The sequence below is a fragment of the Rutidosis leptorrhynchoides genome, chromosome 1, assembly GCF_046630445.1.
Source record: "Rutidosis leptorrhynchoides isolate AG116_Rl617_1_P2 chromosome 1, CSIRO_AGI_Rlap_v1, whole genome shotgun sequence".
Classification (NCBI taxonomy): domain Eukaryota; kingdom Viridiplantae; phylum Streptophyta; class Magnoliopsida; order Asterales; family Asteraceae; genus Rutidosis; species Rutidosis leptorrhynchoides.
Window position 1 is genome coordinate 560041595 of NC_092333.1, and position 20337 is coordinate 560061931.

General features: G+C 34.0%; 3 protein-coding genes across 3 annotated transcripts; all 3 read right to left on the reverse strand.

Moving 5' to 3' along the window:
• Nucleotides 1-2763: 2763 nt before the first annotated feature.
• Nucleotides 2764-3183, reverse strand: LOC139844024 (ethylene-responsive transcription factor ERF096-like). The gene has a single exon (XM_071834231.1). The coding sequence runs from the start codon at nucleotides 3181-3183 to the stop codon at nucleotides 2764-2766; it is 420 nt and encodes a 139-aa protein (XP_071690332.1).
• Nucleotides 3184-8037: 4854 nt separating this feature from the next.
• LOC139880970 (dehydrodolichyl diphosphate synthase CPT3-like) lies at nucleotides 8038-11053 on the reverse strand. Its single transcript, XM_071865522.1, has 3 exons — nucleotides 10943-11053; nucleotides 9079-9899; nucleotides 8038-8207 (listed from the first exon to the last, which is right to left on the reverse strand). Exon 2 carries the CDS (start codon nucleotides 9894-9896, stop codon nucleotides 9081-9083), a length of 816 nt encoding a protein of 271 aa, XP_071721623.1. The 5' UTR covers nucleotides 9897-9899; nucleotides 10943-11053; the 3' UTR covers nucleotides 8038-8207; nucleotides 9079-9080.
• Nucleotides 11054-11710: 657 nt separating this feature from the next.
• Nucleotides 11711-13557, reverse strand: LOC139844032 (hyoscyamine 6-dioxygenase-like). The gene is made up of 4 exons (XM_071834238.1): nucleotides 13354-13557; nucleotides 12992-13233; nucleotides 12150-12465; nucleotides 11711-11965 (listed from the first exon to the last, which is right to left on the reverse strand). The coding sequence occupies exons 1-4, from the start codon at nucleotides 13555-13557 to the stop codon at nucleotides 11711-11713; spliced, it is 1017 nt and encodes a 338-aa protein (XP_071690339.1).
• Nucleotides 13558-20337: the final 6780 nt, after the last annotated feature.

The following is a 20337-nucleotide window of genomic DNA, read 5'->3' on the forward strand; positions in this document are numbered from 1 at the left end:
GAGTGTCGCGCAACGCACAAATAATCTTGCGACCATGGTCTTACGCGAAGCCGCCATGGTGCAAAGGAGAAGTGCGCGCAACACATGTAAAGTGTTACGCAACGCACAAATATTCTTGCGACCATGGCCTTACGCGAAGCCGCCATGGTGCAAAGGAAAAGTGCGCGCAACACATGTAAAGTGTTGCGCAACGCACAAATAATCTTGCGACAATGGCCTTACGCGAAGCCACCATGGTGCAAAGGAAAAGTGCGCGCAACACATGCAAAGTATTGCGCAACGCACAAATAATCTTGCAACCATGGACTTATGCAGAGCCGCCATGGTGCAAATGTAAAGTGCGGTCAACACATGCAAAATATTGTGCAACGCACTAAAAATCTTGCAACCATGGACGTGGAGCCGCCATGGCGCAAATGTATATGTCGCATGCAAAGTGCTATGAAAAGAACTGCGCAATTAGGTTGCACAAATAAGCCGTGAGATATGCTTCAAATCAACCGCACATATTCTGTAAATCACGCGCAAAGGCTGCGCAAAGGGATGCAGTTGCGCGAAGGAACGCGCAAAGTGTTGTGATCGGTCATAAATAATGATAGCCAGGTAAACGTGCATGTACTATTACGGACATGAGGCTGGTTAAATTGTCATGGTACGTCGATCGCGTACCATTTAATGAAGAATACATATAACCAAAATCGTCTACATGTACTTAGTTCCAGTAAACCGACGCCATCACAAATTCACAAAGATGGTCCAATTCTTTGATTATAATAATATTCTAAAATAATAAAAGATTTTTTTGTGAATTATACTCCAAAGATCACAATCTGATTACCATAAATAAACATGATTCTTTATTAAATCATAAAATAATAAATAATCCCTTATGACGATTTGTAGACGTACAACGAATGTCGGTCGAATTATATGGCAAAGCAATTAATGTAAATACTTATGCGTGCCAAACATTATGAATGATACGAAGAAGTAAATTAATGTATAATCAACAAAAGCATCGAATTATCAAGAGACCTCCTGTATCGATAAATTCATTAAACGAATATATATGCTTATTGATATACCAACAGAAGCTATGCATATGAATATATTTTCGATCTGAACAAGATCTAAACATAAACTTTTATCGTTGATATTTGTTGAATGCATATACGCGTGTCAATTAACCTGTATCATTCAATTTGATGAAATAAAAAGAGAACTTACAGATGCGAATCAAATATGATTCGTCTGACTCTTTTGACGATAGGAAGACGAGATCATTGTAGCATCTCTCAATGAAAGCACCACTTGATCAAGCATATTTTCGCATAGGATAGAAACACGCTTGAGTGCAATAGAGGAGAGTTTTATTAGTTCAGCGGCGTTAACCTCCGGTCCGGATACCGTGATAACCCTAGCCGAGATGATGATCTCGGGAGGGTGGCTAAGGGCTGATCGCCGGCCGATGGACGGCGCTCCGATTGGCGGCGAAGGGAAAAACCCTACGAGGAGTCGTAGGTAAAAACCCTAGTGAGAATGTTCCCCTACTTGGGTGCCCTAATTGCTTAGATTACCCCTCTATTTATAAGAGAGAATTAGGGTTTAGGAGGAAGACTTAACCGCGGCCCATGGACCAAGCCCAATTACTCGGCCCGATGGGCTCCGCACATCATCAATTACGACATCATCATTTAATTGATAGATAGAATAGATGTAATCAATTAGTCAAGTTGGTGTTGGGGATCCTATATATATCTTGTATAGGAGCATATCTTGTCCACGGGTACGCGTTGCTGTATTGCCTTTTATTTTTGTACTTTCATCTTCAAGTCTAGCTAACTATTTATTCAACTCCTTCGAAAGTAGTCTATCTATTCTAGAGTTCAGGTGAAGGTGATTTTTTATCCGTACATAGATAATAGTGTTTTCTAATCGTAGATAATAGTGTTTTCTAATCGTAGATAATAGTGTTTTCTAATTGTGACTCGTGAGTGTAGAAACGATTTTTTTAAATGATAGAGAAATTAATAGTTGTCTATATCTCACGTTCTATTATTTCTACATTCGGTCATTCGTGAGACTGAATATTGTTGTTTTTGTTGTTACGCCCTCGTTGAAAAATAATTATATGTGACAATGATAATAACTAAAATTCAAATTCATATTCAAACAATTTAAAGTCAATGTTTACAAGAAAAAAGTCATAAGTTGATGAATACGGAGGAGTATAATTCTAGCTTCAAAGTCATGATCTAGAGCAAGAACATAGAACAGAAATATAGCTAAAAAAAGGGCCATTATATATAATGGGAAATGAACCCAACTCCAAGTAGTTGATTACTCTCTCCGTCTCAAAATAACTGTCCACTTTAATATTTTTATTTGTCCTAAAATAATTGTCTCTTAATCAAAATAATAATAAAAATTTATTAAAGTTTCAATTATATCCTCTCTATTATTAGAAAATACAATTAAATATGGCAACTATTTCATAATTAATTAAAACTAATCAATTAAATTAAGGGTAAAGTAGAAAATCCATTCGTATCTATTAAATTCTAATTAAAATCAAACCAGACAATTTTTTTGAAACGAGCTGAGTATAATACAAGAATGTAGGTACTTCAAAAGCCTAGCTCCATAATAAGGAAACTTAGATTGTAACTTGCTAATGTTACAAAAGTAATTGACCAACTTGTATGAAAACCATAAGTTGGTGCCTTTATTAATCAAGATACCTCAACACGCCTTCGTAAAAAATCAAGATGTTTTGTTATCATAGTTATTATCAAGAAGATCCTCTAACAACTGATCATCCAAATACTCGAACTCAAATACATCTCTACCTTGCACGTCAGTCGAAGAAGAATCTGCGGCAGATGACGTGGCAGCCAAGTTGGCATTATAACCCGTAGCTGAAAATGTAGGTGGATATTCACCAGGAAAGTTAAGAACCGCCATATGCCCTCTCATGTCGTGTGCGGCTCTATCATAAGCTCTAGCCGCTTCTTCAGCCGTACCAAAAGTCCCTAACCAAACCCTCGAACCGTTGTTTCTTGTGTCACGAATCTCGGCAGCATACTTACCCCACGGTCGTCTCCGAACACCTCGATACTTTACTTCCTCCGTCCCTCCTTCACCCGCTTTGCCGCGATGTTTGGAAGGGCTGCCTCGATTCATTATTTGTAAGTACCAACAACTTTATATATTTAATATTTTTTGGATTTGTTGGTTAATAAATTAATTAGGATGTGTCTTTTTTGGTAGGTAACAAGTGATCAAATTAAACAACAAAAGTGATTGTGATGAAGGAGTTTATATAGGGTTGCAAATTGGTCAAAATTGAATCAAAAGGTGACAGAGGCGGAAATACGAGAAGATTTGGAAAGTTCTGCTACTAATTTGATTTGAATTTTGAAATTGAAACGTGGGTCAGCCCAAATTCCTTTTGACTTGTTGATGGCATTATAGTTTGTGGTCGAGAGTGATCCATGCATGCATATTTTATTTATATAGAATAATTTAAATTCATATTAGATTTTGTTATATTAAATAATCAGAGTTACGGAGTTAGGGTTGTAAAGCCGAGCTATTCGTAAATTATTCGAGCCGAGCTTAAACGAGCTCGAGCATGAACGTACATATTTTGAAGCTCGTTTACGAAACTAACCTGAACTCGAGCTTCATATCTCGAGCTCGAAAAGCTTGCGGGCTTTAACGTGATTTTCACTTTATATGCACTAAATATTATTTTTGTAATAATATACTATAAGAAATAAGAAATAATTATATATTATCGAGTAATTACTTTTGTAACTTATAGCTAAAATAATAATATTAAATTGTACGATTTTGGTAACGACCGTCCTAAGACGAATATAAGAATTGTAGATAGCGGTTATATTTAATTTTTTGATGGTGGTTACTGAAATGTATAAATATTATATAAAGCGAAAAGTTTTTCGAAACCGTACTGAATGAACCCAAATGCCCGATCAATAAAGTGAGGGCTTTCCGGCTGGATAGCCCTTGGGCTTTGGGTTGGGATGAAGAATTATAGAGAGTTGTGGTTGGTTGTTGACTCATTTGCGCCGCCTTCCTAATAGAAGCCGCCGAAGAGTGAATTCCGAATTCAAGAGGAAAGAGTTAATAATATAAAGAAAAATAGTACCATTAAATAAATGATTTGAGCTTGTATAAAACTCTGTATCAAACGAGTTGAGCTCGAGCTTAAGATATTATGTTCGAATCGAGCAGAGTTCGAACTCTGCTTGACTCGTTTACACCCCTAATCTGACTATTCAAATATAACGTGAAATAACTTATCAACGGTACATTTGTCTGTTTGACTTCACCGAGATTCTGGGCTTAAACATTAATGACTTTAATAATTTACGGAGTATATTGAACCAACAATGCTATAGGAGTTGAAAATGTTACCATGACACACCGTAAATGGTTTCTCGAAGTTTCTCTACTCCTCATCGAAGTTCTGGCTTAAAATTCCTCTAAAGACTGAAATTTCAAAGTTTCATAATCATTTTTATCCTTTTTATTCTTTTCATATTGGTTCATGTATACTCCTGAACACTAAACAGCTCCTGACTCCTCCACTTTTTACTTCCAAAGTTCCTGAGCTGAATACCGAGTTTTAAATGTCACCGCTCTCTGTGCTCACTAGGAGCGTCCATGTTCTTTCAATGTTTCACATCTGTGTTTTCTATGTTCCCGAAGTCCCCCTCTCCTCCCTCAAAGTTCCACCTCAATGTTTCCAGCTTAAAGTCTCCCTAGAGACTTCGATCTTACAAAGTTTCACTATTTATTTTTTTTTATTTTTTTAATCATTTTTGTTACCATCCACATATACTCTGAGTAGTGAACTTTATTGTTGAACCACTCCATTTTTAACCTAATATTCTCGAGCAGAGCATCGTGTTTTAATCCGTCATCTTGTATATTGTAGAAAAATGTTTGATAGGTTTAATTATACTCCGAGAATTCGGACTGATGGCTCTTCCAAATATATTGGTTCGGTGTTAACGGAGGTCAATTTAGCTAACTGAACAGCTAACTGGAATATTGGTTCGGCATTTTCGTGAACCAAAAATAGAATACGAAAAAACGTGTTAATAGGTAAATGGAATACCAACTATGGACAATAATAAATGGGCACATTCCTGTAGTTTATCGGTATTTGAGATTCCTGTGGTTATAGCTTTAGTTGTATTTTGGTCTCCTTGTAAAACGTGATTTCTCACCCAGTTGGTGAGCCGTTTGAATAGGTTTGTTTAGTACGGATAGAGCTTGTTTTTGGATTCTCTTGTATCGGTTGTATGAGTTGATCTTCAGATCTGTTATTAATGTTATCGTTTTTTTGACAAAAAAAAAAAAATTGGGCATTTATCATTTTTCATATATCCATCCATCATTTGGAAAGTGGCCAATTCTTGTATGTTCACGACTCTGCTTTCTATTTTATAGAATAAGTTTCATCATATAAAAACTGAAATGCGAAACTAAAAACTAAAACTCGAAATTGAATACTGAAAACCAAAAATGAGAAAATTGAATACTGAAAACCAAAAATGAGAAAATGAATATTATAACTGAAAACACAACTAAAATTGAAACTGAAATTTGAATTGCGAACCGAAAACTGAAAACTAAAGAAGCGTGTCCAACCCGACCTGAGTCTCAACCCACCCTGTTCGACCCATTTAATAGATGGCACGTTTCGACTCATGAGCGGTTTTGATTCAAGCTCTTTTGATCCTTAACCCACCCGATCCAACCCAACATGTTTGCCATGTTTCGCTTAACCTGACACATCCTCTCACCATTGTGTTAGATAATGATGCCGAGGTGACATAGTCGCAGGATAATGCCAAGCACTACACGGGTTGTTACGACACGTGTATGTGTGGTTGTAAACATGTTTATATCTAATTGAAGAGTTATTGGTTTAACGATATAAATCGGATTTTCAACAACGTAATTAAGAGTTTGAGTCAGTGGGTCCTGAAACATCTTTTGGAAGTGTGTATTTTGTAAACTAATTTAGTCTATGGCGGCACCAATTGCACTCTCTATCGAATCTTCTTCACACGTGTACAATGTACATGGCAAAAACCGGGTAACATCAACATTATTCATTTTGATGATGCGGTGTAGTATATGATACCACGTATATCATGACAATAATACGAATTATTTATCATGATACGGGGATTAATAATTTATGACAACAAAACGTCAAAATACCATATATATAGATTGTTAGTATATAATTATTTTTACTTATTTTTTTTAAACGACAATTTTGACATCGAATCCTCTTATTTGCCACTCACACACCCGTTAGGAAGAAACTCCTCGCATTGATCGCGCAAAGCATATCCGGAATGCTTTAGGTTAACTTCTTGGCCTGCACAAAATGAAGGATACCAGAGGCACAATCTTTGGAGAAAACTCCCCCCAGATTTAAACTTGCACCTATTTTTTCAAGGATACGGACCTAGAATCAACTAATACTTTTTACCACTCTACCAACAGTTCAGTGATAATTATTTCTACTTATTATTTATATATATACTATGAAACATGATTTAAAGTGATGTAGTCTAATGCTTTTGTTGGTGCATGTAATCCCTAGTTCTCAGTTTTACATTTGAATACATTCGGTCATGTAATAACATTTATATTGTGATCACTATTGAATTGCTATGTGTGTGCTTTAATAATTATAACAATAACAATGGTTAAACTACAAACACAGTCGACCGAGTGAGTTCACTCACTCGGTCGACTGAGTCACACAGTCGACCGACTGTCTAACACAATCGACCGACTGTGTCTGAAGGCAGTATATATACGGGACTTAGCCTCCTTTGTGAGGTTACACATTCCCATAACTATAATACGATTGCTTTACGTTCCTGCCGGTTCCCAACACCAAAACCCACTGAATCATAACGTTTAGGTGTCGTTCTAATATAGTTTCAATCCTAGGTTCGACTAATTCGACCCCAACACGACCCGTCATTCGGTTAACCTTGTTCTAGTGATTTTTGCCATTAGATCGAGTCACAAGCATCTCTAAGATCCTAATAACATCGTCTACAGCTTTAAATTGGATTTAGTGGAACATGATTAAAAATGATACTCTAATATAGGAATCATCACCCTTATAAACGACTCCATTTCAAAATTCATTATTATGATAAATGTAATTTAAGGGTGTATGAGATGTGTGCAATATATAACCACAATTTATGCATTTTAATCACAATACTTGTAACATAAAGTGAAGCTCATGGATTTAATCACAGCTTCATGTTCTTTTAATCACAATTTATGCAAATTTTTTCTCTTATGTTAGTCGTGGATCAGTCGATATTTAAACTTACGGGGATTATCCGTGCAAGATTTGCAAACCACAAGACTATCCGAGCAAGAAAGAGCTTAGGGACGATGCTTGTAAGATCTCACAAATCACAAGAACTTTCCGTGTAATTGAAAACTATAAACAATGGTACTAGTTTAAACTTATCAGAAAATTAGTTTAAATTATTGTAAGCTTGTCATTTAAATACACCTTTAAATCGTAAAAAAAAATAAAAATAAAAAAATAATAAAAAAGAAACCTTTTAAATTAACAAGCCATCGTTCAACAAAACGAAGCCTTGTAACATTAAATTAGCATATAAATGCATCAAAAGCTATACTAATAAAGAGTAATTAGAATTTAAAGATCTTATCTAACCATTTTAAATGACAACATTCAACAAAATAATATTAATAATGACGTTTAAAACATCCTGAAACACGAGACCTTATTAATAATGAATGAAAAAATGCATATCAAATCAATGTCCCAATGTGAATCCACCATTGGAATCCAATATCTTTTGGAATCCAACTAGAACTGCATTTTTGGTGATGTTTTGGTAGATTATACAGAACAGTATTTTTGACCTTTCCTTATCAACATTTGAAGTCAACTGGATCATTCTAACTAGTCAAAAATGTGTATACCAGTCTAGCCACAAGTGAAGATGAGAAGCCCTTTCCGAATTGAGTTCCAAATAGCTGCCTGACACTCCGACCCTCTACATGACATGTCCCCTTATGTCGCTACCTGTATCGCTTAATAATACACATGCACCGATACATAACTTGTTTCCTTATGTTGATGCCTGTATCGACTGATAATATGCATGCACCAATGTAATATCAGGTCAAAACAGTTCAGTAAACACAGATGGCTATACTATAGCATGTACTTGGATTGACACATACAGAGACCGGAGTATATATTTATACATAAAAACTATATTGACAAAATAGTGTGTTTTTAGATAGAATTTTTAGGGTTTCAAGTACTAAATTACAGACTAACTTTCAACCTACATAACTCATCTGAATTTTAGCTTCAGCTAGCTATTGGCTCGGCAAAAATCAAGATTAAGTTATTTCCCTAACAGAGTCGACCAGCTATAGAATCAGGCTCGGGCTTAAATTAAACCCAGAGGCTAGAGATAGTAACAATTAATGATCATTTTTGTCTAAACCAAGTTGTGCATATGAGCAACATTGCAAAACCAAATTTGAATTGGTTAAACAGTCTTAGGCTTGATTCTGCAGGGGAGTGAAAAGTATAAGTAGTTGAGACTTGGGAGTAAAACTCACAAAATCTATCACTTGATCCTCAATTCCTTAAACATATAATAATGTAATAACGATGACATCAAGTTTCCTGTGTTTGATAATGATTAATCATCACTAATTGGTAGTAACTTAAACATTGAATGAGTTGACTTAATCTTGGGAGTCAATGATATTACAAAATAGTGCAACTACAACAACGAATTCAAGATTCAGAATGTGGTAATGAACTAGCTACAAAGTTATATAACACCCTATAGTTTCTGCATTTTGAGGCTTTCAGCAATAATCTTTTGAACTATCGTACATATAGACCACAAATTGACCTAGATAAAAAAAAAAAAAAAAAAAAAAAAAAAAAAAAAAAAAAAAAAAAAAAAAAAACATGTGAGTTACAATAGTGGTAGTTACCTTTATATTTGCTTCTGTTTGTTTGAATTATACAAATGTTTTTGGAATTCTAAAACTGCTAAAACCACGTGCCGCAAACCAATCTCTGGCCATAAAACACACGGAGAATACAAGAGGCAATTACTGCTCTGCCACAAAAGAAAATTACTTAATCGGGTTTCACCAGATGTACGGATTATAATATCCGGGTCGGGTGCAACAGCCATGTACATATGCCTCTCGATATCCGACACATTAATACCATTAATGTCCTTTTCTAACTCGTTCTTCTTGATTTTCTCGTATCTTTTTTCACAAGCTTCTTGAACAGCATGAGTAATCTCATCAGTAGCAGTATATGCAATACAGATTAATAACACTGCTTTAGAGTTTTTAGCAGTTGCATCCATAGCTCTTTCAGCTGCTAACCTCACAGGTTTACTTAATAATTTAAGGTTACCTATAAAGTAAACTCTAACTCCATATTGGTTAACTAAACTCTCCTCTTTCATCAGTCCTTCAATCTTTTCCTCCATTAAGTCCATTAAAGATTGGACTTCTTCTGGTGATCGTTTAAAATTTTCTATGCTAAAAGCATAAATTGTGACATACTTCACACCAAGCTCATAGCAATACATAAGCATAGACATTAAGGTTGAAAACCCGACCCTATATCCAGCATTGACAATCAATTTGTGTTGCTTTGAGTATCTTCTATTACCATCCATTATGAAGGCAATGTGATTAGGTATCGCAGCTACCGAAAGGATGCGAAACATACATTTTCTTGCAAAACTACCCAAACTCTTGTACATATTATTTATTTGTTTGGCATCCATAACCTGCTAGTAATGATAGCATGTTTTAGTTGAACAACCCACCAACACGATGTATGTCATATATTTACTAAATTTCAGGAATTATCAATATACTTAGCTTAGGTAATTGATTAGCTAAGATTATGGAAGCTACAGAACAATACAGAAATAATTACTCCGCATATGACAACTTCTCTATGAAATAATCACAACTGATGACCAAGAACTTGGTGACCACTAAATTGGAATTACGTATGTGTGAGCATAGTGTTTAACAAAAGAATTAATGAGCTAAAAACAAGAACATGATATCCTCCCCCAGCGTTTTCATTTTATAATCGAGTGTCTAACCGTGTTACTCATAGCACAAGTACACAGCAGGATTACAGAACATGCGACTGTTTGATCATAACTCTCTTATATAGCATAGTGTCATAGTAATGATCTACATTAAATAAAATATTTAAGGGCATTATTAATTTGTATAAAAGATAATTAGGACTAAAGTATAAAATTGTGTTTCTTTCATACTCAACAATAGGTTTTTGGTTAGAGAAATTACAATATCAGTATGCTTATCATTTCTTGCAGTTTTCGAACAAATTTTATTCGTATCCGAATTTCGAAACTTCATAAATCCCTAAACATATTAATCCTGCCTGCACAACATGAAGTATTAAAGTGCATATCACTTGAGCACAATTCAATAGCTGATTAGATTTATTAACCTCTTTCAATTTTCACAATATGTATCCCCTTTGTTTTATAATCAACAATCCACAATTAGGTTAAACTCAGAGGTATTAATTAATAGTTATATAAACTACATAAGACACAAATAAAACACATTATTTTCACAAAGGTACGCAAATATCTTAATACAATCACATCTAAATAAGCATTGAATGGATACAGTTTATAAATTTTAATATTAGACTCAGGTACATTATACTGTAAACGGATCTTTAGTTCAATTCATGCATACATAACATATACATGCCAATAATATACATACAGAAATAGCAAACTGTATACAGATAAAGTAACAATAGATGAGTTTATTATACCTCGATACGAAGAATTCGGAAGAAGTGCGGACTTAATCAGAGAAGAAAAAATGATCGCCGGCGCCGGTAAATGAACGCGATGATCTCCGGCAACGGAGAATGAAAATGTTTAGGGTCAGAATTGTGTTATGACCAATTGGGTTAATATGACCACTTATACGGGCTTTTAAATATAAGCCCATTAAACCGGTTATTGAGTTTAGAGTTGAGCCCGATAACAAATAGAACATAAATATGGGCCCAAACTGTGTTTTGAATCGACTAATCAGAGAGTTCGTACGAAATTGATATCACTTGGTACATAAAACAAGATATCATTTGCGTCGTAAGTTAATTATGAACAACTTTAGAGAGAAAAATATATTGATGATTAATAAATATAAATTGAATAAACTTATATCAATCATATCAATTTTGTATGATGATTCACTGCTTGTTTGTGATTTGACAATGTTGGTAATTTTTATGGGATCAATTATTGAATTATTTTATTATTTTACGTAACTATTATTTAAAACATGAATAAAATAAATATAGAGGTATTAAGAATATCAAATGGGTACACTACAATAAATAGTAACAAAAAATTTGTATATGAGAAACTGTATCATGTGCTACTTACATTCATGTTACAATACACGCCACAGATGTTGCAATACAAGTAGCATTAGGTACATAGATGTAAACAAAATATCGAAAGTGTATTAAGCATATAATCACATGTCTTATTTAGCTAATACATATACACATGTTTTTGACTGCAAGCAATTAGTTCTTATTTCCTGTATGCAAAGCGTTCTGTATAGTGGCAGTGTTGTCGCCGAATGCCTTGCTACGACTGACAAACTCATTGTATTGACTTGCTGTGTAACGAGACGGTTCCAATTCGTTTACCAAAGTTTTTGCTGGTTCAATTATGCAATCGGGAGTCGGATTCACAAGGGTTGCAATGCTTCTTCTAGTTTCATTTGTACTGGTCACCACTCGGTGTTTATTACTTTTTAACTTCCCATTGCTGATAATCTGTACCATTATATCGTTAAAGTTAAAAGTGTATCATAAACCATACAGATAATGCATTATGCAATATGCATCCATACTTATATTTTATATAGGCCATTTAATCATATAAATTGTAGGCAAGACAAGCGAATCAAAATGGATTTGGGTATAAACGGGTCAGGTTTGACTTATGAAATTATCTTACCTCCAGTTGGTTACCTATGTTTACAACAAAGGAATTAGGAATTGCACTAACATTGATCCATTGACCATCCTTCATAAACTGTAGGCCGGTTGAGTTGTCTTGATATAAAACGGTTATAAGGCTGGGATCTTGGTGTGGTAATAATCCCAAGGTTAGACTTGGGTCCGGGCACCGTGGGTAGAAGTTTGCAACCAACAATTGAACTTCACTCATACCTTTGAAGTACCCAAGCTCTAGTCCTAGTCCTTCACAAATCATCTCTAAAAGTTTGGAGCTTAATTTATCTATTTCTTGTAAATACGCTGCAATCGTCTCCCTGTATGCGATTTTCACTTAGGACTAAACAATCAAACTAATGTCTTTATTACTATCAACACCTTTGATAAAGCTGAATGGTTAAACGTTGAATGATTCATAATCTGAATGATTCAAAGGTTTTGAATGCATCCTATTGGATAATCATTTTGAATGAACAGCGTGCAAATGATGTAAAATTACCATACTAATCTTTTGTTAAAATATATATATATATATATATATATATATATATATATATATATATATATATATATATATATATATATATATATATATATATATATAGTTGTTTAGTAAGTTTTTTTGATATATTATATAGAAGATATTACTTAAAATTTGGTGTTTTAAGGTTAAGAAAGTATTTCAACTATGAATGGTTCAAATACTCAATGCTTCATCATTCAACACCATATATTATTTAGTGGTCAGAAACTTTAAGGTCAGAAACAAACGTGCTGAATGCTGAATAATTCAGCATTCAACGTTAAACCATTCAATTAAAAGATAATGAAACGCAGTCTTACTTATATCTGATTGGTTTATCAGGCCATAGCCGAATGCATTCTCTTAAATGATGACATGGATGCTTGAGATTTTCCCTCCATAAATGCACGCCATCTTTCGCATAATCAGTGCTGTTTGCATAAACATACCCTTTTTTATGTGCGTTGATTCCACTTTTATCTTTGGCTGGCATGTCAAAAAATTCCTTAACAACACTTGCTGCATCGATCACTGTCGTTTTTGGTATCCCATGATTGATCACCTATTTCACGAATTGTCAGAAAATAATAAAAAAAAATGCTTATAAATTATAGTATCACTAGAAAATTTGAAACCCAAACTAAAATTATAGAAAAGTATGGATTTTTATGTGTGAAAGTACCTGAAAGAAACCAAACTCTTGGGAAGCTGTTATGATAGCTTCAACTGGCTGAATATGTCCATTTGTTGCTTTTGAAAGATCAATAACAGGAATAGAATTACAAACCGGAAGATCAAGATTATGGGGTCGATCTTTCTTTGGAAATATGTAAGCATCAGGTACATTTTCAACATCGAACCACATTGAATTTTCGTCCTGCTTCATCTCTAGATGCAGACTCACAAGAATGTATTTACATGCTCTAATCCCTAGGTAACAACTAACAAATTCTATAAACTGTACAGCTTGCCATACCCAAATTCCCACCTTGGAATATTAATTAAAAAAGTTGCAAATTAAGTTTCACCTAAAATAACCAGATAGGTAACGTCCAGTTGGGTGCTAATATAATTAGATATTGGATCATGTGAATACTTCCAAATAGATCTGATGCTGCAATTTGTAATAAACTAAACGCAACTAACATGAATATAATATTTTTGGCACTGGTTATATTAGTTAAAAAAACCCATTTTTTTTTTTTTTTATTAAGGAAGTGGTATAGAGTTCCTTTCACTGGTCAAATGTAATATAATGAGACAATCAGTTTACATTAACATATATGATTGCAGACCCACGTTTTTTTATTGAAAAAGACAACAATAACATAAATATACTATGATAAAGAAATAACCTACACCAATATACGCTGCAAAAAATTGTTATAAATGTTATAATAATAATAATAATATAGATATGGATAGTCAATTTTGGTGTATACATATAGTCAATTTTGGTACACAAAGTATGTATTTTTATATTGAGATTTTAGGCTATAAATACTCATGAATGCAAGCATTAAACTTGCACCATTTCTCACACTTACAAAGTGTTTCTTTCTTTCTCTCCATTATCATCTTTGTTCTTACACTTCATTATTAGTATTCTAAATCAAGAATCAAATCACTAAAGGTAGTTATAAGCCTACTGAATTATAACATCAAGAATCAAACCACTAAAGGTAGTTATAAGCCTACTGAATTATAACATCAAGAATCAAACCACTAAAGGTAGTTATAAGCCTACTGAATTATAACACGTTATCAGCACGATAATCTTAATACTAAATATGGTTGGCTCTGCCACCAAAATGATATATGGTCGGTTATACCACCAAAATGATATATGGTCGGTTATACCACCAAAATGATATATGGTCGGTTATACCACCAGAATGATATAGGTCGGTTATACCACCTGAAAAAATATATGGTCGACACTGTCGCCAAATTTTCATTTATGTTTACTAATATTTATATTTTTGTTATATAACATTTATTTATGATTGCTTACACATGGTCGACACTGTCACCTACTTATCATTTATGTTATATTAAATTTATGTTTAATGTTTATATACTTATGAATATAAATTGACTCTAATTTATCATGATGTTTGTTTTAATTTTTGATAATAGAAAATGTCGAATCTGGAAAAGCTTAAATTTACTCCTTTAGAATCAACTGGAAACAACTACATGCCATGGGTTATAAAAGTAAAAATGCATCTTAAATCAATGGGCATTCTTGAAACCATAAATGAAAACAACACTTGTTCTGAAAAAGAACAAGCTACGGCATGTTGCTTTATTCATCAACATATTGATGAATGCTTACAAAATAATTATGTGACTGTAGAAGATCCCCATGTTTTATGGGAAGGTCTCAAAAGCAGATTCAATAATCAAAGAGAAATTTTACTTCCAGCTGCAATGGAACAATGGAGAACATTAAGGTTCCAAGACTTTAAGAAAGTAAATGAATACAGCTCAGCTCTGTATAATACATGTTCACAACTTAAATTCTGTGGACATGAAATTAGTGATGCAGACATGATGGAGAAAACTTTCTCCACAATGAATGCTGCAAACATCACAGTGCAAAGAAATTTGAGAATGCTAAAGTTCAAAACATATCCTGAACTTAATTCATATCTCTTAGTTGCAGAGCAAAATGATGAGCTATTAATGAAAAATCAGCAATCCCGTCCTACTGGTACACTTGCAATCCCTGAAGCAAATACTGCAAATAATTATAAACAGGGACAAGGACGCGGGCAAGGTCGTGGTTATAATAACCATCACCATCATCATGCCAAAAGCCATAACTATGGTAGAAACCATCCTTATGGTAATGGTAATGGGCGTGGACGTGGTCGTGGTCGTGGCCGTGGTGGTCAAAGAAATAGTAATCCACGAAAATATAAATATCAACCACAAAACAAGCCCATTAAACAAGATGTTGAAGAAAATTCTTCTAAAAATTCTGAAGAATCTTGCTACAGATGTGGTAGAATGGGCCACTGGGCTAATACTTGCCGAACATCTAAACATCTTGTTAAGATGTATCAGGATTCGCTGAAAGGTAAAGAAAAGGAAGTAAATTTTGTGGATAATATTGATCCAACAGTCACTGAGAAACCATCTGATTTATATGAAGATTTCTTGAATGTTTAAGTTGTGTGTCTTTTGAAAAATAAACGATTTAATATCGTCTGTCTTTGTCATTATGTTTGCTAAATGTTTCAGTACTATCTATTTGCGTTTAAAATATTGTGTAATATTAATGTACTCACTATTTATTTCTTATATATGAAGTTCAATATGAATTTTGCTGGAATACAACATCAATCAAGTGGTGGAGATCTCTGTATAGCAGACAGTGGAACTACACACACTATACTTAAATCCGAGAAATATTTTATTGATCTAAAACCAACGGAAGGAACTATACATACAATATCAGGACCTGCTAACTTGATAAAAGGGATAGGAAAGGCAAATTTCATACTACCAAATGGTACAAAATTTTTAATAAATGATGCCTTATTTTCTCCCAAATCAAGCAGAAATTTATTGAGTTTCTCCGACATATACCTTAACGGGTATGATTATCAGTCAGTGACAACAGAAAATGAGAAATATTTAAGTATCACTGACAAGAGTCATGTGGTTGAAAAACTGCCAAGACTTAGTTCTGGATTACATTATACACATATAAATGTACCAGAAATACATATGGTAGTTAACGAAAAATATATTGATCCTGGTGTATTCAGTTTATGGCATAACAGATTAGGCCATCCAGGATCAACAATGATGAAAAGGATTATTGAATGTACTCATGGACATCCACTAAAGGATAGAAAAATCCATCATGATACAATGGTTCCATGTACATCTTGCTCTCTTGGAAAATTGATAACTAGACCCTCACCACTTAAGGTTGAGAAAGAATCACCAATGTTTCTTGAAAGAATTCAAGGTGATATATGTGGACCAATTCATCCACCATGTGGACCATTTATATATTTCATGGTTCTAATAGACGCATCTAGCAGATGGTCTCATGTTTGTCTGTTATCAAGCCGTAATGTGGCATTTGCAAAATTTCTTGCCCAAATTATTAAATTGAGAGCTCATTTTCCTGATTACACCATTAAAAGGGTGAGACTTGATAATGCTGGTGAATTTACATCTCAAGCATTTAATGACTATTGCATGTCTATAGGAATTGTTGTTGAACATTCTGTTGCTCATGTGCATACACAAAATGATTTAGCCGAGTCATTGATTAAACGTTTACAGTTAATCGCTAGACCATTGATAATGAGAACAAAACTCCCTGTATCTATATGGGGTCATGCAATTTTACATGCTGCTGCATTGATTCGCATCAGACCAAGTGCAAGTCATAAATATTCCCCCCTACAACTTGCTTTTGGTCAAGAGCCAAATATTTCCCATCTTAGAACATTTGGTTGTGCAGTGTATGTTCCAATTGCGACACCACAACGTACAAAAATGGGTCCTCAAAGGAGGTTGGGAATATATGTTGGATATGAAACATCTTCAATATTAAGGTATATTGAACCTATGACAGGTGACGTTTTTACAGCACGTTTTGCTGATTGTCATTTTAATGAAACATTGTTCCCTAGATTAGGGGGAGAAATGAAAAATAAAGAAAATGATGTTTCATGGTGTGAACCTCAATTAAAGTATCTTGATCCTCGCACAAAAGAATGCGAGACAGAAGTTCAAAAGATAATGCATATACAAGAACTTGCAAATCAATTGCCTGATGCATTTACAGATACAAAAACGGTGACAAAATCATATATACCAGCAGTAAATACTCCAGCTCGAATTGAAATTCCAAAAGCTGGCAATAACGTCACTCATGAATCTTTGCCACGTCAGAAACGTGGAAGACCAATTGGTTCAAAGGATAAAAATCCTCGAAAAAGAAAATCAGCTGATAATGAAGTAAAAGAAAGTGTTCAAGAAGAACCACAAATCAGTACTCCTACTGCAGAGGAGATTGATGATGTCAATACAGAAATTGCAATCAATTATGCATATTCAAAAATATTATGGAACCGAAATGAAATGAAAAATCTTGATGAGAAATTTTCATTTAATGTTGCATATGACATCATGAATAATGATGATGATCCAGAACCAACATCTATGGTTGAATGTCAAAATAGACATGATTGGGCTCAATGGAAAGAAGCAATACGAGCTGAATTAGAATCACTCAATAAAAGAAAGGTTTTCGGATCCATCATTCTCACTCCTAAAGATGTGAAACCTGTAGGATACAGATGGATTTTTGTCCGAAAAAGAAATGAGAAAAATGAAGTTACAAGGTATAAAGCTAGACTTGTAGCTCAAGGTTTTTCTCAAAGACCAGGAATTGATTATGAAGAAACTTATTCCCCTGTTATGGATGCAATTACTTTTAGATACTTAATCAGCCTGGCAGTTTCTAAAAATTTAGAAATGCATCTCATGGATGTTGTGACTGCTTATCTATATGGATCACTTGATAGTGATATATATATGAAGATACCTGAAGGATTTAAGGTACCAGAAGCATCAAATGCAAAACCCAAAGAAATGTATTCGATTAAATTACAAAGATCTTTATATGGGTTAAAACAATCGGGACGTATGTGGTATAACCGATTAAGTGATTACTTGATAAGCAAAGGGTATACAAATAATCTTACTTGCCCTTGTGTTTTCATTAAGAAAACAACATCCGGATATGTGATCATAGCTGTTTATGTTGATGATCTTAACATCATAGGTACAAATAAAGAGATCCATGAAGCCATTCAACTTCTAAAGAAAGAATTTGAAATGAAAGATCTAGGAAAAACCAAGTATTGCCTTGGTTTACAAATTGAGCATATGCCTAATGGTTTACTTGTACATCAAACAACATATACTGAAAAGATTTTGAAACGTTTCAATATGGACAAGGCAAAACCATTAAGTACTCCTATGGTTGTTAGATCACTCAATGTTGAAGCTGATCCATTTCGTCCATGTGAAGATCAAGAAGACATTCTTGGACCAGAAGTACCATATCTTAGTGCAATTGGAGCTCTTATGTATCTTACAAATTGTACAAGACCTGACATTTCTTTTGCAGTTAATTTGTTGGCAAGGTTCAGCTCTGCTCCTACCAAAAGACACTGGAATGGGATCAAACACATATTTCGATACCTTCGAGGAACTACTGATTTAGGATTATTTTATTCTAACGAATCAAAACAAGATTTGGTTGGTTATGCAGATGCAGGTTATTTATCTGATCCACATAAAGCTAAATCTCAAACTGGATATGTATTCCTAAATGGAGGTACTGCAATATCATGGCGTTCTCAAAAACAAACACTTGTTGCTACATCGTCAAATCATGCCGAAGTGATTGCATTACATGAAGCTACTCGGGAATGTTTTTGGTTGAGATCAATGACACAAATCATTACTGATTCTTGTGGACTAGAACGCGATAAAAGTCCAACAATTATCTATGAAGATAATGCAGCTTGCATAGCACAGATGAAAGAAGGGTATATCAAAAGTGACCGAACCAAACACATACCTCCTAGATTCTTCTCATACACTCAAAATCTCATTAAGGACAACGAGATTGAAATGAGATATGTTCAATCCAGCAAAAACTCTGCTGATCTTTTCACGAAAGCACTTCCAACTGCTATTTTCAGAACACACGTTCATAACATTGGCATGAGACATGTTCAAAAGATGTAATAGCTGAAGCGATGTCTACTTGAGGGGAAGTCAACTCCATGCTGCACTCTTTTTCCCTTAGCTAAAGTTTTTTCCCACTGGGTTTTCTTTAGCAAGGTTTTTAACGAGGCAGTAATTTATAGTTGATCTTCAACAAAATAAAATTGCTATCCAAGGGGGAGTGTTATAATAATAATAATAATATAGATATGGATAGTCAATTTTGGTGTATACATATAGTCAATTTTGGTACACAAAGTATGTATTTTTATATTGAGATTTTAGGCTATAAATACTCATGAATGCAAGCATTAAACTTGCACCATTTCTCACACTTACAAAGTGTTTCTTTCTTTCTCTCCATTATCATCTTTGTTCTTACACTTCATTATTAGTATTCTAAATCAAGAATCAAATCACTAAAGGTAGTTATAAGCCTACTGAATTATAACATCAAGAATCAAACCACTAAAGGTAGTTATAAGCCTACTGAATTATAACATCAAGAATCAAACCACTAAAGGTAGTTATAAGCCTACTGAATTATAACAATAAATGAATTTTTGAGGGAATAAGCTCATAAGCTTAGATTTCTATTAGATTAGTCTAATACTCCATATAACTATATAAATTGTGAAGTTGTTTCAATATATCTAAACATATATATTCCAATCATCACATGATGACTTAGGGTTTCCTTCTTATCAAGATATATGAGGTTCAAACATCACTAGTTGTGCACATGACAGGGAAAACGGTGTGAATTAGTTACGAGTAATCTCTGATTAAGTCACATACATCCTAGTGTGAACAAAATAGTGAATGCATTATTAATAACACACTACAATCAAGAGATCGAATGAATACTGCACTCACAAACTTAATTGGTCAAACG